This window comes from Kogia breviceps, chromosome 2, assembly GCF_026419965.1.
Source record: "Kogia breviceps isolate mKogBre1 chromosome 2, mKogBre1 haplotype 1, whole genome shotgun sequence".
Classification (NCBI taxonomy): domain Eukaryota; kingdom Metazoa; phylum Chordata; class Mammalia; order Artiodactyla; family Physeteridae; genus Kogia; species Kogia breviceps.
Window position 1 is genome coordinate 28,837,848 of NC_081311.1, and position 26,670 is coordinate 28,864,517.

General features: G+C 41.9%; 1 protein-coding gene and 1 long non-coding RNA gene across 2 annotated transcripts in view; one reads left to right on the top strand and one right to left on the bottom strand.

Annotated features, from left to right (window-relative positions):
- Window positions 1-26,670, top strand: part of LOC136793517 (uncharacterized) — a 36,483-nt gene that overhangs the window by 2,419 nt on the left and 7,394 nt on the right. Inside the window, exons 2-3 of the long non-coding RNA XR_010838851.1 lie at window positions 17,154-17,261; window positions 26,202-26,608. This is a non-coding gene — a long non-coding RNA (uncharacterized lncRNA). The remainder of the gene's footprint in view (window positions 1-17,153; window positions 17,262-26,201; window positions 26,609-26,670) is intronic.
- The window catches only part of ABCC2 (ATP binding cassette subfamily C member 2), a 69,943-nt gene continuing 59,583 nt past the window's right edge, over window positions 16,311-26,670 (bottom strand). The window contains exons 26-32 of the mRNA XM_059054687.2: window positions 25,267-25,393; window positions 23,149-23,250; window positions 22,561-22,704; window positions 21,566-21,724; window positions 19,777-19,943; window positions 17,985-18,179; window positions 16,311-16,440 (exon numbers count right to left, since the gene is read on the bottom strand). Of these exons, the coding sequence (XP_058910670.1) occupies window positions 16,311-16,440; window positions 17,985-18,179; window positions 19,777-19,943; window positions 21,566-21,724; window positions 22,561-22,704; window positions 23,149-23,250; window positions 25,267-25,393 (1,024 nt within the window). The remainder of the gene's footprint in view (window positions 16,441-17,984; window positions 18,180-19,776; window positions 19,944-21,565; window positions 21,725-22,560; window positions 22,705-23,148; window positions 23,251-25,266; window positions 25,394-26,670) is intronic.

A 26,670-nucleotide genomic window follows, 5' to 3' on the forward strand; every position in this document is an offset into this window, starting at 1 on the left:
GCAAACCTTTTCCATAAAAGGCCACGTAATAAATACCTTAGGCCAGCGGTCCCCAACCTTTTTGGCACCAGGGACTGGCTTCATGGAACACAGTTTTTCCATGGATGGGGCGGGGATAGTTCAGGCAGTAACGCGAGCGATTGAGAGTGGCAGTTGAAGCTTTGCAAGCTTGCCCGCTGCTTACCTCTCCTGGGCGGCCTGGCTCCTAACAGGCCAAGGACAGGTATGGGTCCACGGCCTGGGGGTTAGGGACCCCTGCTTTAGGCTTCTCAGGCCATACAGTCCGTCACAACTCAACTCTGCCACTGTGACATGAAAGCAGGTATAGATAATACAGAAACAAGTGAGCATGGTTGTGTTTCAAAAAAACTTTATTTATAAAAAATCAGGCCAGATTTTGGTTTTTTCTTTTTTTTTTTAGATTTTGCTCTTATGCCATAACCCTAACTCTACGTCCCGCTAAAACAAAAGGGTTCTGTGCCACCATTAACACTGAAGCCATGTATGCAGAAAAATTAGACGCTTTGATGAAGGAAAATGAAAAGCTAGCCAAAGTGGAATTGGTTTACAGATTTGAACTAATAAATGTATCAGTCTAGCAGATATTTATGAAACTATGAGAGATCTTTATGATGCCAGAATGTAAACCCTGACAAACCAGATCACAGTTTACCTGAAAACTAACAGAGGAGCCAGCAGGCAGGAATATTAGCACCAAGTACCAGGGGAGATATCTGTGCTCAGAGGTACAACCAGAGGACAACTCGACAGTCTTTTTTTAAATTTTTCTTTCCTTTTTGAATTTTATTTTTTTAATATAGCAGGTTCTTATTAGTTATCTATTTTTATACATATTAGTGTATATATGTCAATCCCAGTCTCCCAATTCATCACACCACCACCCACCCTCTACTTCCCCCCTTGGTGTCCATACGTTTGTTCTCTACATCTTTGTCTCTATGCCTTGCAAACCATTTTTCTAGATTCCACATACATATGTTAATATATGATATTTGTTTTTCTCTGACTTCACTATCACAGTCTCTAGGTCCATCCACGTCTCTACAAATGACCCAATTTCATTCCTTTTTATGGCCGAGTAATATTCCATTGTACATATGTACTGCATCTTCTTTATCCATTCATCTGTCAATGGGCATTTAGGTTGCTTCCATGACCTGGCTATTGTAAATAGTGCTGCAATGAACATTGGGTTGTATGTATCTTTTTGAATTATGGTTTTCTCTGGGTATCTGCCCAGTAATGGAATTGCTGGGTCATATGGTAATTCTATTTTTAGTTTTTTAAGGAACGTCCATACTATTCTCCGTAGTGGCTCTTACCAATTTACGTTCCCACGAACAGTGCAAGAGGGTTCCCTTTTCTCCACACCCTCTCCAGCATTTGTTGTTTGTAGATTTTCTGATGATGCCCATTCTAACTGGTGTGAGGTGATACCTCATTGTAGTTTTGATTTGCATTTCTCTAATAATTAGTGATGTTGAGCAGCTTTTCATGTGCCTCTTGGCCATCTGTATGTCTTATTTGGAGACATGTCTATTTAGGTTTCCTGCCCATTTTTGGATTGGGTTGTTTGTTTTATTTAATATTGAGCTTCATGAGCTGTTTATATATTTTGGAGATTAATCCTTTGTTGATTTGTTTGCAAATATTTTATCCCATTCTGAGGGTTGGTTTTTCGAGTTGTTTATAGTTTCCTTTGCTGTGCAAAAGCTTTTAAGTTTCATTAGGTCCCCTTTGTTTATATTTCCATTACTCTAGGAAGTGGGTCAAAAAAGATCTTGCTGTGATTTATGTCAAAGTATGTTCTTCCTATGTTTTCCTCTAAGAGTTTTATAGTGTCCAGTTTTAACATTTTGGTCTTTAATCCATTTTGAGTTTATTTTTGTGTTAGGGAGTGTTCTAATTTCATTCTTTTACATGTAGCTGTCCAGTTTCCCCAGCACCACTTATTGAAGAGGCTGTCTTTTCTCCATTGTATATTCTTGCCTCCTTTATCAAAAATAAGGTGACCATATGTGCATGGGTTTATCTCTGGGCTTTCTATCCTGTTCCACTGATCTATATTTCTGTTTTTCTACTTAATTACTGTAGCTTTGTACTATAGTCTGAAGTCAGAGAGTCTGATTCCTCCAGCACCGTTTTTGTTCCCTCAAGATTGCTTGGCTGGCATAGCACAGGGAGACCAGCTCGGTGCTTTGTGACCACCTAGATGGGTGGAATAGGGAAGATGGGAGAGAGACGCAAGAGGGAGGAGATATGGGGATATATGTATACATATAACTGATTCACTTTGATATACAGCAGAAACTAACACAACAATGTAAAGCAATTATACTCCAGTAAAGATGTTAAAAAAAAAAGATTGCTTTGGCTATTTGGGGTTTTTAGTGTCTCCATACAAATTTTAAGACTTTTTTGTTCTAGTTCTGTAAAAATTGCCATTGGTAATTTGATAGGGATTGCATTGAATCTGTAGATTGCTTTGGGTAATATAGTCATTTTCACAGTATTGATTCTTCCAATCTGAGAACATGGTATATCTCTCCATCTGTGTCATCTTTTATTTCTTTCATCAGTGTCTTATAGTTTTCTGAGTATAGGTCTTTTACCTCCTTAGGTAGGTTTATTCCTCTGTATTTTATTCTTTTTGTTGCAATAGCGTATGGGATTGTTTCCTTAATTTCTCTTTCTGATCTTTCATTGTTATTGTATATGAATGGAAGAGCTTTCTGTGCATTAATTTTGTATCCTACAACTTTACCAAATTCATTGATTAGCTCTAGTAGTTTTCTGGTGGCATCTTTAGGATTCTCTCTATATAGTATCATGTCATCTGCAAACAGGGAAACTTTTACTTTTTCAGTCTGTATTCCTTTTATTTCTTTTTCTTCTCCTATTGCCATGGCTAGGACTTCCAAAACTATGTTGAATGATAATGGTGAGAGTGGACATCCTTGTCTTGTTCCTGATCTTGGAGAAAATGCTTTCAGTTTCTCACCATGGAGAATGATGTTTGCTGTGGGTTTGTTGTATATGGCCTTTATTATGTTGAGGTAGGTTCCCTCTATGCCCACTTTCTGGAGAGTTTTTATCATAAATAGGTGTTGAATTTTGTCAGAAGCTTTTTCTGCATCTATTGACATGATCATATGGTTTTTATTCTTTAATTTGGTAATATGGTGTATCACATTTATTGATTTGTGTATATTGAAGAATCCTTGCATCTCTGGGATAAATCCCACTTGGTCATGGTATATGATCCTTTTAATGTGTTGTTGGATTCTGTTTGCTAGTATTTTGTGGAGGATTTTGCATCTATATTCATCAGTGATATTGGTCTGTAATTTTCTTTTTTTGTAGTACCTTTGTCTGGTTTTGGTTTCAGGGTGATAGGGGCCTCGTAGAATGAGTTTCGGAGTGTTCCTTTCTCCGCAATATTTTGGAAGAGTGTGAGAAGGATGGGTGTTAGCTCTTCTCTAAATGTTTGATAGAATTCAACTGTGAAACCATCTCATCCTGGACTTTTGTTTGTTGGAAGATTTTTAATCACAGTTTCAATTTCATTACTTGTGATTGGTCTGTTCATATTTTACATTTCTTCCTGGTTTAGTCTTGGAAGGTTATACCTTTCTAAGAATTTTTGTTTCTTCCAGGTTGCTCATTTTATTGGCATAGAGTTGTTTGTAGTAGTCTCTTATGATGCTTTGTATTTCTGTGCTGTCCATTGTAACTTCTTTTTCATTTCTAATTACATTGATTTGAGTCCTCTCCCTCTTTTTCTTGATGAGTCTGGCTAAGGGTTTATCAATTTTGTTTACCTTCTCAGACAACCAGCTTTTAGTTTTATTGATCTTGCTATTGTTTTGTTTCATTTATTTCTGATCTGATCTTTTTGATTTCTTTCCTTCTAACTTTGGGTTTTGTTTGTTCTTGTTTCTGTATTTCCTTTAGGTATAAGGTTAGATTGTTTGAGATTTTTCTTGTTTTTTGAGGGAGGATTGTATTGCTCGAAACTTCCCTCTTACAGCTGCTTTTGTTGCATCCCATAGGTTTTGGATCATCATGGTTTGTTGTCATTTGTAGGTGTTTTGTTTTGTTTTGTTTTTGTGGTACGCAGGTCTCTCACTGTTGTGGCCTCTCCCGTTGCGGAGCACAAGCTCCGGACGCACAGGCTCAGTGGCCATGGCTCACAGGGCTAGTCACTCTGTGGTATGTGGGATCTTCCCGGACTGGGGCACGAACCTGTATGCCCTGAGTTGGCAGGCGGACTCTCAACCACTGCACCACCAGGGAAGCCCTGTAGCTATTTTTTGATTTCCTCTTTGATTTCTTCAGTGATCTCTTGGTTATTTAGTAGCTCACTGTTTAGCCTCCATTTATGTGTGTGTGTGTGTGTTGTTGTTGTTGTTGTTTTTACAGTTTTTTCCCTGTAATTGATTTCCACTCTCATAGTGTTGTGGTCAGAAAAGATGCTTGATACGACTGCAATTTTCTTAAATTTTCTGAGGCTTGATTTGTGACCCAAGATGTGATCTATCCTGGAGTATGTTTCATGTGCACTTGAGAAGAAAGTGTATTCTTCCACTATCCGTGGAATGTTCTATAAATATCAGTTAAATCTAAATGGTCTATTGTGTCATTTAAAGCTTGTGTTTCCTTATTAATTTTCTGTCTTGATGACCTGTCCATTGGTGTGAGACGTTAAAGTCCCCCACTATTACTGTGTTACTCTCGATTTTCTCTTTTATAGATGTTAGCACTTGCCTTATGTATTGAGGTGCTCCTATGTTGGGTGCATATATATTTATAATTGTTATATCCTTCTTGATCTCCTGATCATTACGTAGTGTCCTTCCTTATCTTTTGTAACATTTTAAAGTCTATTTTGTCTGATATGAGTATTGCTACTCCAGCTTTCTTTTGATTTCCATTTGCATAGAATATCTTTTTCTATTCCCTCACTTTCAGTCTGTATGTGTCCCTAGGTCTGAAGTGGGTCTCTTGTAGACAGCATATATATGGGTCTTGGTTTTGTATCCATTCAGCAAGCCTGTGTCTTTTCATTAAATTCTTTTTAAAATTAAATTTGGTTAAATTACCTTAAATTCACATTTAAGGTCATTATCGATATGTATGTTCCTATTACCATTTTCTTAATTGTTTTCAGTTTGTTTTTGTAGCTCCTTTTCTTGTGTTTCCTACTTAGAGAAGTTCCTTTAGCATTTGCTGTAGAGCTGGTTTGGTGGTCCTGAATTCTCTTAGCTTTTGCTTGTCTGTAAAGCTTTTTATTTCTCCATTGAATCTGAATGAGATCCTTGCCAAGTAGAGTAATCTTAGTTGTAGGTTCCTCCCTTTCATCACTTTATCATGCCACTCCCTTCTGGCTTGTAGACTTTCTGCTGAGAAATCAGCTGTTTACCTTATGGGAGTTCCCTTGTATGTTATTTGTCACTTTTCCCTTGTTGTTTTAATAATTTTTGTCTTTAATTTTTGCAATTTGATTAGTATGTGTCTCGGCCTGTTTCTCCTTGGGTTTATCCTGTCTGGGACTCTCTATGCCTCTTGGACTTGGGTGGCAATATCCTTTCCCATGTTACTGAAGTTTTCGACTATAATCTCTTCAGATATTTTCTTAGGTCCTTTCCCTGTCTCGTCTCCTTCTGGGGCCCCTATTATGCGAATGTTGTTGCCTTTAATGTTGTCTCAGAGGACTCTTAGGCTGTCTTTATTTCTTTTCATTCTCTTTTCTTTACTTTGTTCCATGGCAGTGAGTTCCACCATTCTGTCTTCCTGGTCACCTATCTGTTCTTCTGCCTCAGCTATTCTATTGATTCCTTGCAGTGTGGTTTTCATTTCAGTTATTGTATTGTTCATCTCTGTTTGTTCTTTAATTCTTCTAGGTGTTTGTTCTTTAATTTTTCTAGGTCTTTGTTAAAGCATTTCTTGCATCTTCTCAATCTTTGCCTCCATTCTTTTTCCGAGGTCATGGATCATCTCCACTTCATTTAGTTGTTTTTCTGGGGTTCTATCTTGTTCCTTCATCTGGTACATAGTCCTCTGCCTTTTCATTGGGACTGTCTTTCTGTGAATGTGGTTTTTGTTCCACAGGCTGCAGAATTGTAGTTTTTCTTACTTCTGCTCTCTGCCCTCTCAACTTGACAGTCTTTATAGATGGATACCAACAGGTTGTTTCCCAGTGAGAAAAAGTGACTATGGGCTTGAGCAGCAAATAAACATTCATTTCTAAGACTGCTGCTGTGACTGGCCTGTCATCCACAGGACAAGTGGATCAGAAATCAGTGACAGTGGTTATCAGGCAGAATAGCCAGATGGCTATCATGATGAGGACCAAGGTGACTGTCTTTTCAAGAGATTACCAGTGTGTCAACCAGGGCCTTGACAAAGTTGAAGAAAGGAGCAGTATTAGTCTTTTTTTTTTTTTTTTTTAATTCAGTGAGAACCAAAGTAGTCTTTTTTTTTTTTTGGCTGTGTTGGGTCTTCATTGCTGTGCATGGGTCTTCTCTAGTTGTGTCAAGTGAGGGCTATGCTTCATTGAGGTGCGCAGACTTCTCATTGTGGTGACTTCTCTTGTTGCGGAGCATGGGCTCTAGGCATGTGGGCTTCAGTAGTTGTGGCGCACTGGCTTAGTTGCTCTGCAGCATGTGGGATTTTCTTAGACCAGGGATTGAACCCATGTCCCCTGCATTGGCAGGCAGATTCTTAACCATTGCACCACAGTGAAGTCCCCCAAAATAGTCTTAAGAGAAATACTATATACTCTTTTTTTCCCTCTTTTTTCTACTTCATTCCTAAGTACTTTTTCACTGTAACAGTTAAATTCTACAGCATAACCTATTATTTGCATACAAAGTAAAAAGGAATACTATGAAAATGGAGTGCTTCTTACAGCCAAATCTTTCATGCATTTTTACAACTTTTGATTAGTCTTCAAACAATATGAAGCTTCTCAAAAACCGGTTTTAGTGTCTAATTTATGTGGAAGACTGAATCCACGTTGATAGTTGAATATGGTTTTTGCTAACTAAATCTAAGTTGCAGCAGTTTAGGGATTTAAATATCAGTGTTTGTACAATATTGTTTGCTAATTTTTAGGTAAAGTCATGATCAGTGTGAATTTGTGATTAAATGTATTCATTTCTGTTACCTAAAAGGAACAGTTTGCTTCAGAGGGTGTTTCTAAAAGATACTTTTACAAAATTAGCTGGCAAAAAATTTAGGTCTGATTGGTGTATTTATTCTTTCTGTTGGAGTTACTTTGTCATCTTCAATCCTGTTGCTGTACTCTTGGCATACATTTTTCCCACTGTATTTTGTATAAATATTTTTTGAACACTCAAAAACAAGTGAGTAGCTACTATATTCTAGCCACTGGAGATATAAAACAGAGTAAAAAAATTGTTTTCAAGAGGCTCATAGTTTAGTGAGGGAGATGCAAACAAAATTATCTAACAAAATTAATACAGTAAAAGCAAATTAAGTGTGCTGAGGAGCATTATTTAGTTGTAAACAACAATCCCCAACTCGTAAACTTAAGCAGAAACGAAGTTTTCAAATAATAATAGGTTGCTCACTTACTCTTTGGGAGGGTAAGAAAGCCAGATTTTGAGGCTTTGAAGCCAGGAACGATGCTCAGTATCACACCACAACGTCACTGGATCCTGCTACTAGTCACCACCACTGCCTACCTCTGGACAATGACAGTGACTGTCACCTTTGCCAGAACACATTTCCCTCTTTCTTGTCTCCAGCATCTGAATCAAAATCTGGCACAGGTGTATCTGATTACTGGAAACTCATCACAGTGCTGCACCCTGGTCTCCCACAAAGAATCTTAAGTTGGAGGAGTCCATGTAGAACTGAGGTTCAGGTGCAGAGCTCCCCAAAAGATTGAAAATCCACTGCAGTAATGAAGCTAGCCTGGGGGCTGAGAGGAGAGGGAGTCAGGGAAGCCTCTTGGGAGAAGATGACTTCTTACTGAGTCTTAATGAGTTAGTTAGAGGTAGTCATGGGATTCCAAACAGAGGGGATAGATAAGGAAAAGGCTAGAGCCAAACAGTAATTGTATATATGGGGAATCTAAAAGCATTTTAATGTTGCTGGAGCTTAACATGAGGTATGGGATTTGGAATAAATGAGACTGAATTGGATGTTAGGGTGCTTCGTTATACCATACTAAGGAATTTTAACTTTATTCTGGATAGCTATTGAATGAAGGGTTTAAGCAGAAGAGTAACCTGGTCAGTTTTTTATAATAGATCACTCTGGTAGCTATTGGTGGGTATATTTGAGGAAAACAACACTGGAAACAGGGATACCTATGCCCTCAGTCCAGGATGGAAATGAGGAGAAACTGAACTATGGCAAAAACAGTAGGGGTGCAGAAGTAAAACTGGAAGGGCTTGGTGGCTGATTGATCTGGAAACAAAAGGAAAAGTTGCGAGGGATACACAGGTTTTCATTTTGTAGGACTTGTATGGACAATGATGTCACCACTTGAGTTAGAAAGTACAGGCAAAAAATCTTTTTAGAGGGGAGGAAGAAGTAGCCAGGTCTGGGCAGAGTCTGGGAGGGCTCATGCCACGGAGTACTTCCCAGAACTTCTGCTGCCAGTGTCCTTGTCCCCACGGTGAGCCACAGCCACAACCCGCCTCTGGAGGAGACCCTCCAACACTAGCAGAAAAAAAACTTCTTAAAAGCATTGCAGCAACCAAGTGCTCCCATAAGGAAAGTTGCATAAGCCTCTTAGATAGCCTCATCCACCAGAGAGCAGATAGCAGAAGCAAGAACTACAGTCCTGCAGCCTCTGGAACAAAAAACACATTCATAGAAAGATAGACAAGATGAAAAGGCAGGGGGCTATTTACCAGATGAAGGAATAAGATAAAACCCCAGAAAAACAACTAAATGAAATGGAGATAGGCAAGCTTCCTGAAAAAGAATTCAGAATAATGATAGTGAAGATGATCCAGGACCTTGGAAAAAGAATGGAGACAAAGATCGAGAAGATGGGAGAAATGTTTACAAAAGACCTAGAAGACTTAAAGAAAAAACAAACAGGTGAACAATACAATAACTGAAATGAAAACTACACTAGCAGGAATCAATAGCAGAATAACTGAGGCAGAAGAACGGTTAAGTGACCTGGAAGACAGAATGGTGGAATTCACTGCTGCAGAACAAAATAAAGAAAAAAGAATGAAAAGAAATAAAGGCAGCCTAAGAGACCTCTGGGACAACATTCGCATTATAGGGGTCCCAGAAGAAGAGAGGGAGAAAGGACCAGAGGAAATAGTTGAAGAGATTATAGTCAAAAACTTCCCTAACATGGGAAAGGAAATAGCCACCCAAGTCCAAGAGGCACAGAGAGTCCCATACAGGATAAACCCAAGGAGAAACACGTTGAGACAAATAGTAATCAAATTGACAAAAATTAAAGACAAAATATTAAAAGCAGCAAGGGAAAAATGACAAATAACATACAAGGGAACTCCCATAAGGTTAACAGCTGATTTCTCAGCAGAAACTCTACAAGCCAGAAGGGAGTGGCATGATATACTTAAAGTGATGAAAGGGAAGAACCTACAACCAAGATTACTCTACCTGGTAAGGATCTCATTCAGATTCGATGGAGAAATCAAAAGCTTTACAGACAAGCAAAAGCTAAGAGAATTCAGTACCACCAAACCAGCTTTACAACAAATGCTAAAGGAACTTCTCTAAGTGGGAAACATAAGAGAAGAAAAGGACCTATAAAACAAACTGAAAACAATTAAGAAAATGGTAATAGGAACATACATATCAATAATTACCTTAAATGTTAATGGATTAAGTGCTCAAACCAAAAGACACAGGCTTGCTGAATGGATACAAAAAAAGGCCCATATATATGCTGTCTACAAGAGACCCATTTCAGACCTAGGGACACATACAGACTGAAATGAGGGGATGGAAAAAGATATTCCATGCAAATGGAACTAAAAGAAAGCTGGAGTAGCAATACTCATATCAGATAAAATAGACTTTAAAATAAAGAATGTTATAAGAGACAAGGAAGGATACTACATAATGATCAGGGGATCAATCCAAGAAGAAGATATAACAATTATAAATATATATGCACCCAACATAGGAGCACCTCAATACATAAGGCAACTGCTAACAACTATAAAAGAGGAAATCGAGAGTAACACAATAATAGTGGGGAACTTGAACACCTCACACCAATGGACAGATCATCCAATATGAAAATGAATAAGGAAACATAAGCTTTAAATGACACAATAGACCAGATAGATTTAATTGATATTTATAGGACATTCCATCCAAAAGTGGCAGATTACACTTCCTTCTCAAGTGCACACGGAACATTCTCCAGAGTAGATCACATCTTGGGTCACAAATCAAGCCTCAGTAAATTTAAGAAAATTGAAATCATATCAGCATCTTTTCTGACCACAATGCTATAAGATTAGAAACCCATTACACGGAAAAAAAACGTTAAAAACACACACACATGGAGGCTAAACAATACATTACTAAATAACCAAGAGATCACTGAAGAAATCAAAGAGGAAAACAAAAAATACCTAGAGACAAATCACAATGAAAACATGACAATCCAAAACCTATGGGATACAGCAAAAGCAGTTCTAAGAGGGAAGTTTATAGCTATACAAGCCTACCTCAAGAAACAAGAAAAATCTCAACTAAACAATCTAACCTTACACCTAAAGGAACTAGAGAAAGAAGAACAAACAAAACCCAAAGTTAGCAGAAGTAAAGAAATCATAAAGATCAGAGTAGAAATAAATGAAATAGAAACTAAGAAAACAATAGCAAAGATCAATAAAACTAAAAGCTGGTTCTTTGAGAAGATAAAATTGATAAACCATTAGCCAGACTCATCAAGAAAAAGAGGGAGAGGACTCAATAAAATTAGAAATGAAAAAGGAGAAGTTACAACAGACACTGCAGAAATACAAAGCATCCTGAGAGACTACTACAAGCAACTCTATGCCAATAAAACAGACAACCTGGAAGAAATGGACAAATTCTTAGAAAGGTATAACCTTCCAAGACTGAACCAGGAAGAAAGAGAAAATATGAACAGACCAATCACAAGCAATGAAATTGAAACTGATTAAAAATCTTGCAACAAAGGTCCAGGACCAGATGGCTTCACAGGTGAATTCTATCAAACATTTAGAGAAGAACTAACACCCATCCTTCTCAAACTCTTCCAAAAAATTGCAGAGGAAGGAACACTCCCAAACTCATTCTATGAGGCCACCATCACTAGATACCAAAACCAGACAAAGATACTCTAAAAAAAGAAAATTACAGACCAATGTCACTGATGAATATAGATGCAAAAATACTAGCAAACAGAAGCCAACAAGACATTAAGAGGATCATACACCATGACCAAGTGGGATTTATCCCAGGGATGCAAGGATTCTTCAATATATGAAATCAATCATTGTGATACACCATATTAACAAATTGAAGAAAAACCATATGATCATCTCAATAGATGCAGAAAAAGCTTTTGACAAAATTCAACACCCATTTGTGATAAAAACTCTCCAGAAAGTGGGCATAGAGGGAACCTACCTCAACATAATAAAGGCCATATACAATAAACCCACAGCAAACATCATTCTCAATGGTGAAAAACTGAAAGCATTTCCTCTAAGATCAGGAACAAGACAAGGATGTCCACTCTTGCCACTATTATTCAACATCGTTTTGGAAGTCCTAGCCACAGCAATCAGAGAAGACAAAGAAATAAAAGGAATACAGATTGAAAAAGAAGTAAGTGTCACTGCAGATGACATGATACTATACATAGAGGATCATAAAGATGCCACCAGAAAACTACTAGAGCTAATCAATGAATTTGGTAAAGTTGCAGGATACAAAATTAATGCACAGAAAGTTCTTCCATTCCTATACATTAATGATGAAAAATCTGAAAGGGAAATTAAGGAAACACTCCCATTTACCATTGCAACAAAAAGAATAAAATATCTAGTAGTAATCCTACCTAGGGAGACAAAAGAGCTGTATGTAGAAAACTATAAGACACTGATGAAAGAAATTAAAGATGATACCAACAGATGGAGAGATATACCATGTTCTTGGATTGGAAGAATCAATATTGGGAAAATGACTATACTACCCAAAGCAATCTACAGATTCAATGCAATCCCTATCAAATTACCAATGGCATTTTTTACAGAACTAGAACAAAAAAGTCTTAAAATTTGTATGGAGACACAAAAGATCCCGAATAGCCAAAGCAGTCTTGAGGGAAAAAAACAGAGCTGCAGGAATCAGACTGCCTGACATCAGAGTATACTATAAAGCTACAGTAATCAAGACAATATGGTACTGGCACAAAAACAGAAACATTGATCAATGGAACAAGATAGAAAGCCCAAAGGTAAACCCACGCACCTATGGTCAACTAATCTATGACAAAGGAGGCAAGGATATACAATGGAGAAGAGACAGTCTCTTCAATAAAGAATGAAATTAGAACACTCCCTAACACCATACACAAAAATAAGCAAAATGGATTAGAGACCTAAATGTAAGACCCGACACTATAAAACTCTTAGAGGAAAACATAGGAAGAACACTCTGACAAATCACAGCAAGATCTTTTTTGATCCATCTCCTAGAGTAATGGAAATAAAAACAAAAATAAACAAAAGGGACCTAATGAAACTTCAAAGCTTTTGCACAGCAAAGGAAACCATAAACGAGAAAAGACAACCCTCAGAGTGGGAGAAAATATTTGCAAATAAATCAACGGACAAAGGATTAATCTCCAAAATATATAAACAGCTCATGAAGCTCAATAGTAAAAAAAACAACCCAATCCAAAAATGGACAGAAGACCTAAATAGATATTTCTCCGAAGAAGACATACAGATGGCCAAGAAACACATGAAAAGCTGCTCAACATCACTAATTATTAAAGAAATGCAAATCAAAACTACAATGAGGTATCACCTCACACCAGTTAGAATGGGCATCATCAGAAAATCTACAAACAACAAATGCTAGAGAGGGTGTGGAGAAAAGGGAACCCTCTTGCACTGTTGGTGGGAATGTAAATTGATACAGCCACTATGGAGAACAGTATGGACGTTCCTTAAAAAACTAAAAATAGAATTACCATATGATCCAGCAATCCCACTACTGGGTATATACGCAGAGAAAAGCATAATTCAAAAAGACACATGCACCCCAATGTTCATTGCAGCACTATTTACAATAGCCAGGTCATGGAAGCAACCTAAATGCCCATCAACAGAAGAATGGAAAAAGAAGATGTGGTACATACATACAATGGAATATTACCCATAAAAAGGAACGAAATTGGGTCATTTGTTGAGACGTAGTTGGATCTAGAGACTGTCATACAGAGTGAAGTAAGTCAGAAAGAGAAAAACAAATATCGTATATTAACGCACATATGTGGAACCTAGAAAAATGGTACAGATGAACTGGTTTGCAGGCCAAAACTTGAGATACAGGTGTAGGGAACAAACGTATGGACACCAAGCGGGGAAAGCGGCAGGGTAGTAGTGGTGGTATGATGAATTGGGCGATTGGGATTGACATGTATACAGTGATGTGTATAAAATTGAGGACTAAGAAGCACCTGCTCTTTACAAAAAAAAAAAAGTAGACAGGTCTGTCAAAGTAGGGTGATTTGCATGTCAGACACCTGAAGGATATCCAGGTGATACAACTGAGTATATGAATCTCAAAACTGGAGCAGAGGAAGAGGCTTGAGAAATGAGAATTGTATGTGTAGAAGTTGAAACCACGAGAGTTTATGAAATCTATTACAGAGAAAATATAGAGGAACTGGGGGGTCAAGGACATCTTGGGACATAGGGACATCTTAATGCTTTAAGGATAAGCAGCGAAGCGAACCTCAGAAGGAAAGTAGGAAAGAGCGATCATGTTGTAAGTGGTCCATAGTGTGGATTGGGTTACCTGGGTCCTGGGCCAACAGAAGATCTGGAGGGGAGGAGTCATCGTCAAAGTTTTGGATCCAGGCTTGTTCTGGTTCCCTCCACCTTCACTGGATGTCTGAGTCATCACTACTGAGAAAAAGATAATGCTTCCCCTCTCTTCATCTGCATCCATAGGAGAAGGTAGATCGAAAACCCTCTCTCCCATTATAGGAAAAAGAAGAAATCATTAGATCAAATCAGGAAGTTGGTTTCTGGCCCTGGCCCTGCCATAAACATTCATGTTTTGACTCCAGATATCATATAGCCATTCTCAGTCTGGTGCTCATCTGAAAAATAAGGGACTGGAACTGGATTATCTCCAAGGTTGTATTTGTTCAGTTAGTCAGGAGACAAAAACCACAGGTTATTTTAACAGAACAATATAAAGAATCATTAAATAGGCATTGAAGAAAGGGCCAAAGGAAAGCAAGTATCAGAGAGCTAGCAAGGGCAAAAGCAAACATCACAGTTAGGGCCGCGGGAACAAAAGGGAAGAGGCTGGTGTCACTAAAACTGGAACTGAAACCCAGACTTCCAAGAAGGGGGCGCTGCTCCGCTGGTGCTGGCAAGACCACACTGGTTTTGTGAGTATAGGAAAAACTGCCACTGTGGGGAAACCAACATTGCTAGAGTGATGCTGATGGGAATAGAGCAAATAGGAGGAAACAAGTCCCCTCCTCATCCTGCCTTGCAGCTGTGTAAGCCCCTCATTTAGGAAGTTTAAGTCTCTGAGCATCTCATTCAACAAATAGCTACAGTGATGAATAAACAAAAATCTTTCATAACTGCATCACTGAAATGGAGGTAAAGAATATGCTGAACCCAAAACAATGTGACACAAGAAACCCTGGAAGGAGAAGAAGGGTCAAGGCTTAGGGTGACTTCTGAAACCTGGAGACCTTGACCTTTGTGGACAACAGAGTATACTGAGACAAGAGAGAACACCAAGGCTTGCCAAAGATGGAGAAGCTACAGGAGACCCTCTGACGAACCTGAGCCCGAAAGGGCTGTACTGTGGTATACAAGTAAGTGAAGAATAAACCCCACCACGCGGAAGGAGTCAACAAGGCCACACGTCCATCTCCAACCTGCTGCTAGATCAAGGGGAAGAAGTTCCCTTGAGATTCTGTAAACCACAAGCTGGCTCTCGCACAGGACTGTGGTCTGAAGTCCCACTAACTGTAAGGTTTGAAACCCCTTAGTGAAGTATTTAATTCAAGTTGGTTCTGGGTAATGCCCCCAGGTGGCAGGCAGAAGCTTTCACAAGTCCTCTTAAGAGAGCTCAGATTCAACTCAGGCCTCAAAGAATGTCCACAGGTAAAATGCCAACACAATATTGCAAATCAGCTATACTTCAGTTTTTTTAAAAATGCTAAGGAGATTGAGCAACTTAAGGTAAACATTCACAAGGTATCCAAGGAAATAAAGCACTGTGAACAAGAACCAGCAGACACCTCATACGGAAACCTCAATGGTAACCAGGGAACTATACATTTAAAAACCTCAAGGAGATACCAATTCATACTCATCGGATTGACAAAAATGTTTTGAATTGGCATTAACAGTTTGGCATTACCTACTATATGCATTTAAACATATGCACACCTCCCATTCCTTTACTTTATGCCTAAAGAAACTCTTACACATGTATCTTAGGAGGTATGTACCAGAATGTTCATAGCAGTACTGTTCATAACAGGGAAAAACAACAAACAAAAAGCCTGGAAATAATCCCACTGCTGACCAACCTAAATTGGATAAACTGGCGTTTTCACACACTGCTGTACTACAGAGCAGTGAGAATGAACCAGCCTCACGCATCGACGTGGATGAATCTCAAATATAATATTGAACAAAAGAAGTCATAGAAGGATACATGCAGTATGAGTCAGGCCATTCACATAAGCTAAAAAAAATGGTACATGTTGTTTAAGGAAAGTGGTAAAACTAAAACAAAAAGCAAAGGAATAATTATCACAAAAATTAGGATGGTGGTGCTTTTTGTGAGGGGTGGGTAGCAAGGAGGTACGATCAAAGTGGATCATCAGGGGTTTTCTGATGTAGCTGGTAATACTCATTAAAACAAATCTTGGCTGGCAGGGACGTGGGTATTCACTTATGATCCTTATTTAAAACATATATTTTACACACACTTTTATATGTATGATATGCTTCACAAAAAATAAGGAATGACCCTAATAGTCCTTCTCTAACCTGTAAGACTTGCTGTCAGAATGCTGTGCAGTTCGTATTTTCAATGCCAGCTTCTTGGGCCATAAAATAAAAGGGGCCAGTGTTTTTCAGCAGTTCTTCAGGGCTGCCATACTCTACGATCTTCCCATTGTCTAGGACCATTACCCTGAAACAAAAAAGAGAGAGAGAAGTCTTAGAAAGCAGCGTCTCAAACCTTGGCATTTATAATAACCAGAACTAAGTCTCGATATTGTTACCAAGGCTGTTGCCCCAGAATCATACCCCCGGCCCCTCCCTCAAATGGAAACCAAGTGCTCATATCTAAGTTTCAGGAGGAAGCTGCAAAGAGAAAAACAAGAACTGGTTAGGACAAACTAGGCCCAAAGTGGTGGAAGATTTGATTTCCAGTAGACCTTGGGCCTCATTATGCTCATTGTAATATATTAGCAGGCTAAATGAGACACCTACCAGCACCATGATATGAACAAGTGCCATGACAACAACCGGAAAAGCCCATACAGGGACTGAAAAGGAGGGTTGCATCAGTTCCCGTCCAAACCACACCCCTCTTCTCAGATTAGCATAAATATTCCTCCCACTCTTTCCAATTCCCTCCCTTTTCCCCTCAACCCTCCTATATAAATGGTGTCTCTGCCCAAATCGGGTTGAGAAAGTTGATTTGTGAACTAATTCCCACTTCTCCATTCTTTGGCCATTGAATAAAGCTTGTGCTGGAAAGTCTTAGCATCAGTTTTGTTATTGGCTGTGTGAATCTGAGTGGAAAAAGAAGGTCCCTGGCCAAGACGAGGGGTCTTTAGACTAGGACACCAGCGCGGGTCCAGGTAACCAATACCGTAACAGTATGTTTATTCATACCAGGCTACAAAGCAGCGAGAATGACTGAACTGCGGCTATCTGCATCAACACGGAATCCATGTGGAATACTGAACAAGATACTTATACTGCATTTATTCTTGCACTATTTACGTAAGTTTTTTTCTTTTTTTCTTTTTTTTTAATGATACACATTGTTTAAGAATACATTGATTTTAAAAGGGAGCCTTGGGCTTCCCTGGTGGCGCAGTGGTTGAGAGTCCGCCTGCCGCTGCAGGGGACACGGGTTCGTGCCCCGGTCCGGGAAGATCCCGCATGCCGCCGGGCGTCTGGGCCCGTGAGCCATGGCCACTGAGCCTGCGCGTCCGGAGCCTGTGCTCCGCAACTGGAGAGGCCACAATAGTGAGAGGCCCGCGTACCGCAAAAAAAAAAAAAAAAAAAAGTGAGCCTTCCCCTTGGTCAAAAAAGGGAGCCTATTCTCTTCAGTTTTAAGATTACTGACCCCCCCCAATTGTCAGATTATCAGAGTTAGAAGGAACAGAAAGCTTCTGCTTACGGGGGAACAGGTGAGACCCAGCTTAGTTGGGAAGGTCTATGGAGCAATATATATCAATCCTGGCTTGGGCCTCCACCCGCCATACTCAGTTAATAGTTACACAGTTTCCCATTTTACCTTCAAGACAGTTCCCTTAACCCTGTTGGCCTTCATTAGCTTGATGTATAATTTTGGGCAAATTACTTGCAATCTCTCAGCCTCCATTTCTTCATCAATAAAATGATGGTAGTTAAACCTTCTGTAAAGAGACCTCACGGCTGATGATATCGCTGCTGACAACGGGTTAAGCCGTGGCTATCAAGCTCTGTCCCCCGACTCACTTGTCACTGTCCATGATGGTGTGCAGCCTGTGGGCAATGGTGATGGTCGTGCAGTGGGAGAACTCAGTTTGGATGGTGGTTTGGATGAGGCGATCTGTCTCTAGATCCACCGCAGCAGTGGCCTCGTCCATGATCAGAATCTTGGATTTCTGAAGCAGAGCCCTGGCCAGGCACAGTAGCTGCCTTTGCCCTATGCTGCAGCCAGTGGAAGAAACAAAGCATTAGCCCCTAAGGACCAAGACACTGAAAAACTATTTACTTAACGCTTCCCAACTCCCGCCTGGTTCAGTTGGACTTCATAGTAACAGGCTGTTGCTGAGGCATCAATTTGGCTTTCAGCTGCTGACTCTCCCGAAGCTGACTGATCTCCAGTCTCTGATCAGAGAATTTTAGCTTTCAACAACCCCACACCAGGTCTGAAATCAAGGCGCTGGTAACGCCAGGTTAGTGTCTCCTAGCATGCACAGAGGATAGTGTGATTCTGTTCTTAGGCCCCTATCACATCCTACCCACATGGCCCTGCACACCTGCAGCATTTACTGCACAGAATTGACTCACATGAGGTGCGTCTTCTCCATCACACTGTAAGTACTAGGAGGGCATGGATGGGTCTATGGAATTTTCCTCTGCATTTCCAGTAGGTGCTCAATATATGTTGACTGAATGTTTGAATGGCCTTTTTAATAGGCCTGAAGACCTACTTCAGTCCTGCTAGTTCCTAGATCTGTTGCTGAGGGAAAACAAACATGCTGGTGTTCTCTACCAAGGCTCACAAGTGTTCCCTGGGGCTACACACTGAAATCACGGGGCGCCCTGATTCAACCAGCCTGGGGTACAGCCCGGGCACTGCGACTTTAAGTTTCCCGAGTGATTCTAGCGTGCAGCCTACTTAAGACTCAGCCTGCTAGGCGGTGCATCTCATGCTGTAATGTGCACACAAATTACGTGGGACTCTTGCTAAAGGGCGGATTCTGAATAGTAGGATAGAGCCTGAGATTCTGCATTTATAACAAGCTCCCAGGTGAAGCCAGAGCAGCGGGTCCATTAATTGAGCTACTGAGCCTTCCCTTCTGAGCTCCACCTGCTAATGGTCCATGCCCTGCCCACCACTCTGAAGGCACCAGGGCTGCAGCAAGGCCGGCCCCTTAGCCACCAGCTTTGACTGAGAGCTGACCATCGGTGTGTGGAGGGAATAAAGAGGTTGTTGTAGGGGAAATGCCAGGCTAACTTGTTAACTGACAGAAAATGTGAAGTGTCAACATATGAGGAAACACTTTGTAAAGGTAACAAGAACTGTGAAGCCAAGAGTCTTTGTGCTGGTTTATGGTGTTCCAAGGACCCTGCGGACAGCACATCTCCATCATCCCCGTGCTCCTTAGATCAGGGCTTCTCAAACTGAGGTGCCTGTAACAACCCCTGGGGATCCTTTAGAACTCCCATCTCCAGCAATGCCACATACCAATTACATCAGACTCTCTGGGGCTGGACCAGGCATGGGGATTGTTTTCAGCCTGATTGCAGAGCACAGCTGAAAACCCGCACAATGGTGGGATCTGCAAGCTCATGTTTGTAATGTCCTGTGAGGGTATGTTTACTGACAAAGGTTTTCAAGAGTTTCCAAGCACATTCACATCTATTTTAATCTTCACAACAGGTTCGTTTTACGCATTAGGAATTAGACCTGGAGAGTAAAAATTCTTTGATGCCAGGTGCCACCATGCATGAGTAACAAAAGTAGTGGTCCCCTCGCCTCCTCCACAGCCTGTGGGGGAAGTGGGTTATGAAACATTACCTCAGGTTGTCACCGCCCTCTGTCACTTCGTAGGACAACCCAGCTTGCAGGCCGTCCACGAAAGATTTGAGGTGAGCAAGCTCCAAGGCCTTCCAAATCTCCTCATCTGAGTAGTTGTTGAAAGGGTCTAGATTCATCCTCAGGCTCCCAGAGAACAGGATGGGATCCTGCAAGTCAAGGGACAAGGGAGTTACTGGGGCTAATGTCAGAAAAGGAACCAGTAGGGACTTCCCTGGTGGCACGGTGGTTAAGAATCCTCCGGCCAATGCAAGGGACACGGGTTCGAGCCCTGGTCCGGGAAGATCCCACATGGTGCGGAGCAACTAAGCCCATGCGCCGCAACCACTGAGCCTGCGCTCTAGAGCCTGCAAGCCACAACTACTGAGCTCACACGCCACAACTACTGCAGCCCATGTGCCTAGAGCCCATGCTCCGCAACAAGAGAAGCCACCACAATGAGAAGCCCGCACACCGCAACGAAGAGTAGCCCCCGCTCACAATTAGAGAAAGCCCCCATGCAGCAATGCAGCCAAAAATAAAATTTAAAAAACTTTTTAATTAAAAAAAAAATCTGGCTTTTTATATATATACATATACACATATATATATTTTAAAATTTTTGTGTGTGTGTGTGTGGTATGCGGGCCTCACTGTTGTGGCCTCTCCCATTGCGGAGCACAGGCTCCGGACGCGCAGGCTCAGCGGCCATGGCTCACGGGCCCAGCCGCTCCGCAGCATGTGGGATCTTCCCAGACCGGGGCACGAACCCATGTCCCCTGCATTGGCAGGCGGATTCTCAACCACTGCGCCACCAGGGAAGCCCTAAAAAATTTTTTTAAAAAGAAAAGGAACCAGTAATTCTTTGTGGCCAAGAAAGTGAGCAGGACTGGTCTGAGATGGAAAGCTGGTTAGTTAGTGGTCCAGCTTCTCTAAGACTTCCCTGCAGAAGGCTTTGAGCTAAACACGGGGAGCTGAACACAGCATTAAGAGGAGTCCTTGGTTTTGTTGTTGTTTTTCATTCTGAAATTCATTTATGGATTTCCAAGTTTGCCTCAGCATCCCTTAAAAAGATGAGAGGAACATCCCACACCCCCAAATGAAAACTCATGGTTTGGAGGTGGAGGGATCAGGGGCAGTAGGGGAAGGGGTCATATAGTTACAAGAGAAGGATTTCTTACTCTCTTGAAGAGGCTGAAGAGTGTAACAAAGGGAGCAAACACCAGACAGACCAAAGCCACCCCAGAGACTTGGCTGCAGCAAGCAGAGGACAAGTTCTGATGAGGACCCACATACCCCAAGAGCCTCCAGGGCAGTCCTTGTTTGGAAGGGTCCGGAGAGGAAGCTGCAGGGAAGACTTTCTGGCTGATGCGCTAACCATTCCTCTTATTGGCAAAAAATTGCCACAGATTCCCTCCCCTCTCTTTTAACCATATCAAATGCGGAGTACAAAGCTTCATAGTTTCAAGCTTCAGCAGCAAAACTGCTAATGCTGACTGCAAAGGTCCTGCGAACCTAGATGGGCTATAGAAATGCTAAATAATCATCTGCTCTGTTTGACTTCCGCTGTGTTGCTGCCACCTACTGGTTAGATACAGTTACACAAGCATACTACCAAAAAATGTAAAACTTATTTTTGTAAGTTCTGGAAGCAATGTGTCTTAGGGAACTAGCTTAGGTATCCCAGGTAGACAGCAGAAATGACGCCACCAAATGAGCACACATCAAGAAGAAGATGCACATGTTTCCTGTAGAACAAGCTGCATGTGACCGAGTACGTCCTACAGCTCACCTGGGGGATGATGGTCAGTTTCTCTCGGAGGTCGTGGAGCCCAATGGAAGCAATATCTACCCCATCAATGGTGATCTGGCCTCCTGCAGCCTCTAGGATTCTAAAAAGGCTGTTTGTCAGGGATGATTTGCCAGCTCCTGTCCTGCCCACCACGCCAATCTGTAAATACAGTTCCTTTGCATGTTAGTTCACCATGTAATTATTGAGGGCAACAGTTTAGCCAGGGACATTCATAATCACAGGTGGAAAAAGACAGTGACTGGCTACTTCATGTCTAAGATGTTAAACTGATTTTGGTTTTGGTGGGGAAAAACGTACCTGGATGTCAGAAAAGGATGGCTTTCCCATCCTACCTCCTAACTTATTTCTTGCTGAGAACTACACTGACTGCTGGAAATGTACACATCTGTTGCAATTATTCTTGGAAATTATAGGGTTTTTAAAAAATCCTTGTTAAAAGTGAGGAGAAGGGAAGGATTGGGTCTGCCATCAGGTCTGAGAAGCAGACCCTGACCTGGACCCGAGCATCAGTACCCAGACATGTTTTTGGCCCTGCATCAGACCCCAAGTCCTCAGAGAACAAGAAAACCATACCAGGACTTTGCAGACCAAAAGGAGAACTAGGCCATTCTCTCTGCAGGGACAAACCTCCACACAGCTGTTCCCACCAGTTCCTTCCCCAGGCCGGTGCTTCCTGACTTGCCTCTATAAGCCTTGGTGCTTACAGGAAATGAGCCCAGTCGGCCACAAGAGGAGAGGATGCGGACAGGGAGATAGGGGAGGGCTGAGCTAGAGAGCCCTTACAGGCTAAGTCTGTTTGATCCTGTGTGGATATCCTGCCCTCTGGTGGTGGAGCTGTGTCCCTACACCTCCCCAGGGCAGAGGAAGCCCCCCAACCCTCTCACTTCGACCAGGTTAATGAAAGCCCAGAGTCCACTGCTCTCCACCTCTATGTTCACAAGGACTCACCCAGGCCTTTCTTCAGCTCCACCTACCTTCTCCGTGCTCTTAATGTCACAAGTGATCCCTTTCAGTACCAGATCCAGCTCAGGCCGATATCGTACTTGGTAGTTGCTAAACTGGATCTCCCCTTTGCTGGGCCAACCTTCTGGAGGCCTCTTATCAGTCACCCATGGTGCCTGGCAAGGCGACAGGAGGAAAAATGCTTTACACGGTGACAACTCACTCAACAGTCCCCACAGGACTCATGTCACAGAACAGGGTAGCAGTGTGCCAGCCACCCGTGAGCATCTGCATTGAATAGACTGAACTAGACCGGTACTTCCAGAAGGTCCTACCTTATTCAATTAAAGAAACCCTATCCCACGAGGTTGTTCTGTGCATCTCCAGAATGAAGGCACCATTTAACTTGGTGCATCCCAAGACCTGACTTCTCCCAAACCATTACCTATTTTAGGTTTCAAGAAATTAGCTTCTTTCAGTTAGAGCAAGGGAAACTTCCAGAGAACCTTTATGACCCCATGTGAAATCTCTAGATAAGGTGAAGATGCATTCTCAAAGCGGTGGCTTTTTTTTTTTTTTTTTTTTGGTCTTGTCCCTGGCTTCTTCTGATTCCTCCTTACCTCATTTTCCACGTTTATGTACTCATTTATTCGCTCAACAGCCACAATGTTGGTCTCTATTTCTGACGTCATCCTCACTAGCCAGTTCAGGGTTTGTGTGACCTACAGAAAAACTGGAAGACTAAGGATCATCTCAGGCTCAGAAACCAACCCTCAGAAACCAACCCAACCAGTTAAACCACAAGGTCAATCTAGTGCGTACTCTGCACCCAGCACTATGCCAGGCTCTACAAGAGAGCAAGGAGAAGTATAAGAGACAACCCACACCTCCTTGGGGGAGGAAATGAGGCCGGTGCATTGAATGGTGGGAGGACAACGTGCTCAACTGTGTGGTGCTCACAGGAAAGGCACTACTAGCTTGGAATGGCCTAGGGCCAAAGCTGAGACTGGAGAGGCTGGCCGTTGGTGCGGGTCTCCTGCCTGTAAGCCCTTAGGGGTTAGGGATGGCATTCTACCAATGGGGAAAGCATAAGGAAAGACACAGGGTAGGAGAAGGCCTTCCAAAAAGCTGCCACCTCTGCTGTCGTCAACAGCTCCATTGAGAACCCAGCCCTCAAGGTGGGACATCCACATGGACCCTTGTCCTCTGTTACCCCAGTAAACTCCAGGTGCCTTCCTGCCATTACAGAGATAACATCTAACCACTAGGAAGATGATTGTCATGATCTGGGCCAGAGTCCAGGGAATCTGTGCGTTACTCAGAGGCAAGCTTCTCACATGCAAGCTTTTTTCAGGCAAAAATGTAGTCCTGGCACAAACACACAGGGAATCTTTGTAGAGCACACGGTGGTTAGAGGGAGAGCACGGGAGGCTGGGGGCTACGAGTAGCCACTCGGTGAAGGCTGGACCGTATGAACTGTTGATATTTGAACGTTTTTGTTTTGGTTCAGTATAATAGTTCTCCAACTCTTTGCCCCATCTGTCCTAGGTTAATAAGCCTAGAAAGGAGGGGAAGAAAGGGCAGTGGCACAAGGAACCCAGGGATTCTGGTAAATGACAGAGTCCTTTCGGGTGTCCCGCCATGATCACCTTGGGCCTTATTAACACCAACTGAAAATAGCACCATATAGAGCCTGCTGGTAGCTATGCAGACGCCCAGTATATTAGCTCAGAAAGAGCCCACAAAAGATGGCCAAATGACTCATTAAATGAGTATCAGTCATTAAACATTCACCATAGTGCCAGTCACCGAGTGGTAGAAAATAACATCTGATATCTATCCCTTAGTCAAACGGGGTATGCGTTATATAGTTCTATTACACTCTATATTATTATTATTATTTGCAGTACGCGGGCCTCTCACTGTTGTGCCCCCCGCCCCCCACGCCGTTGCAGAGCACAGGCTCCGGACGCGCAGGCTCAGTGTCCATGGCTCACGGGCCCAGCCGCTCCGCGTCATGTGGGATCCTCCCGGACTGGGGCACGAACCCGCGTCTCCTGCATCGGCAGGCGGACTCTCAACCACTGCGCCACCAGGGAAGCCCTACACTCTATATTCTTTATTAAAACTAACTCCAGGGCTTCCCTGGTGGCGGAGCAGCTACTGCTGCATTATAATAGAAACTCACTTATTTTCTCTTTTGATTATAATCAAGCAAAGAGACAAGAAACTATTAGATTGAATCATCTGAGATTGCTTCCTTAACTACCCAGGGCAACAAAATTTATGTCCAGTTACCCAGATGACACTGGTACCTACTTAGAAAGGTAAAGGAGCCTGTCCATGGGGTACACAATGAGTAAGAGATGGAGCCAGGGTTTGAACCTCAGTCTCCCCTGGTCCCTCTGGATCTAGAAAGGAATCAAGAGCACAGACTCCACGGTGTACCCTAGACTCCATTTAAGAATAATGCAGGGCTTCCCTGGTGGCGCAGTGGTTGAGAGTCCGCCTGCCGATGCAGGGGATGTGGGTTCATGCCCCAGTCCGGGAGGATCCCACATGCCGTGGAGCGGCTGGACCCGTGAGCCATGGCCGCTGAGCCTGCGCGTCTGGAGCCTGTGCTCCGCAACGGGAGAGGCCACAACAGTGGAGAGGCCCGCATACAGGAAAAAAAAAAAAAAAAAAAAAAAAAAAAAATAATGCATTAATTCAACCAAACTCCCAAGCTTCAGACTCACACTGAGTGCATTGGACAGAACAAAGCCCACAGTGTCCCCACTTAGGGTATCTCTATAAATAACCATCATCAAGGATGAAAAGAAGACGATCAGGTTCCCAATCAGCTCCAGACGAACTGCAAGCCACCTGGAGGGCAACAGAACCAGAGAAAGATGTGTCACTGAGAGATGTCCACTTCCTTACCTTACCCAGAAACCCAGGTGTTCCTAGAACATTCTCAGAGGGCTTGAGTTGGTAGGGCTGTGTTCTTAGGAGGTGTCTCAATTTGACTATACCATGTGTTCCTAAAGTTTTTAAAATTGGATTGTAGAAAATAAATTGCATTTTAAAAGATACTAGATGAGTTTGCTAAACTAAGGAAATCCTATAGTTCAATGTCTCCCAAACTTGCCAAGTCATAAGAATCATCTGGTGGCAATTGTTAAAAATATGCAAATTCATGCAAAAAATTCCTGGACTCTTCCCCAGGAGATTCAGGGAATAGGTTTTAGGAATCTGCATTTTAACAAATGTTCCAAGTGAGTTCTTTTGATTAGGCATGGGAAACAATGGCATAGAGAATCCAAATGTAAGGTTAGAAAGAAATCACCACAGGAAGGTTCAATGTACCCTGTCTGATTTCATGATTTTAAAAAGGTAGAGAAGAAGCTGGAGGTGGAGGGAAATTAGGTGTGAGCTGATGACAGGGAGGTAAGTCGGGCTTTGTAGAGAACTGAATAGTATGTAGATTGATGTAATTTATGAAAACTGACTTTCCCAGTAAAATGTATTTAACTAAGTTTGAATAATTCTAGCATGTGTACAAATAAACATGATACATATTTTACAATGGGGGTCCAACAGAAAATTGACTCTTATGCCTGTTTCCTTCTTGGAAAGTATCTAAGATATAAAATACCTTTACAATCAAATTTCTGACCTCTCCATGTTCCAGATAATACTAAGCATCATTAGCCTGCCCTTCACACCGCAAGACAGTGTAGAAGCCACTCAGGAGTTTTCACTTCCTGAAAAAGACCTTCCTCCTCCAAGGACACATGACTTCTTGCCAGGGTCTAATGAAGCTGGAGAAATCAAGAATGCTCACCCTTTTTGGATTCACCTCACAGAATGTGAGCTTTTCATTTCTGTCATCATTGATTTTGCCTAAAATTTCCCAGCTTTCCTCCCTCCAACCTCTGCTTCTTTTACCACCCTACAAAGAGTGTCCTGCCTATGGAGAATCTCACATCCATTCTCAGGGAAGCAAGCAGAGAATATCCAGTTCACCCAGCACGTGAACGGTACCTGGGTTATCAAATGCTCACAGATGTCATGTGACTTCCTCAATAAGCCTGTGAGGTAGGTTGTGTTCCAGCCATTGTACAAACAAAGAAAATGAGATTTTCCTGAGAGGGGTCAAG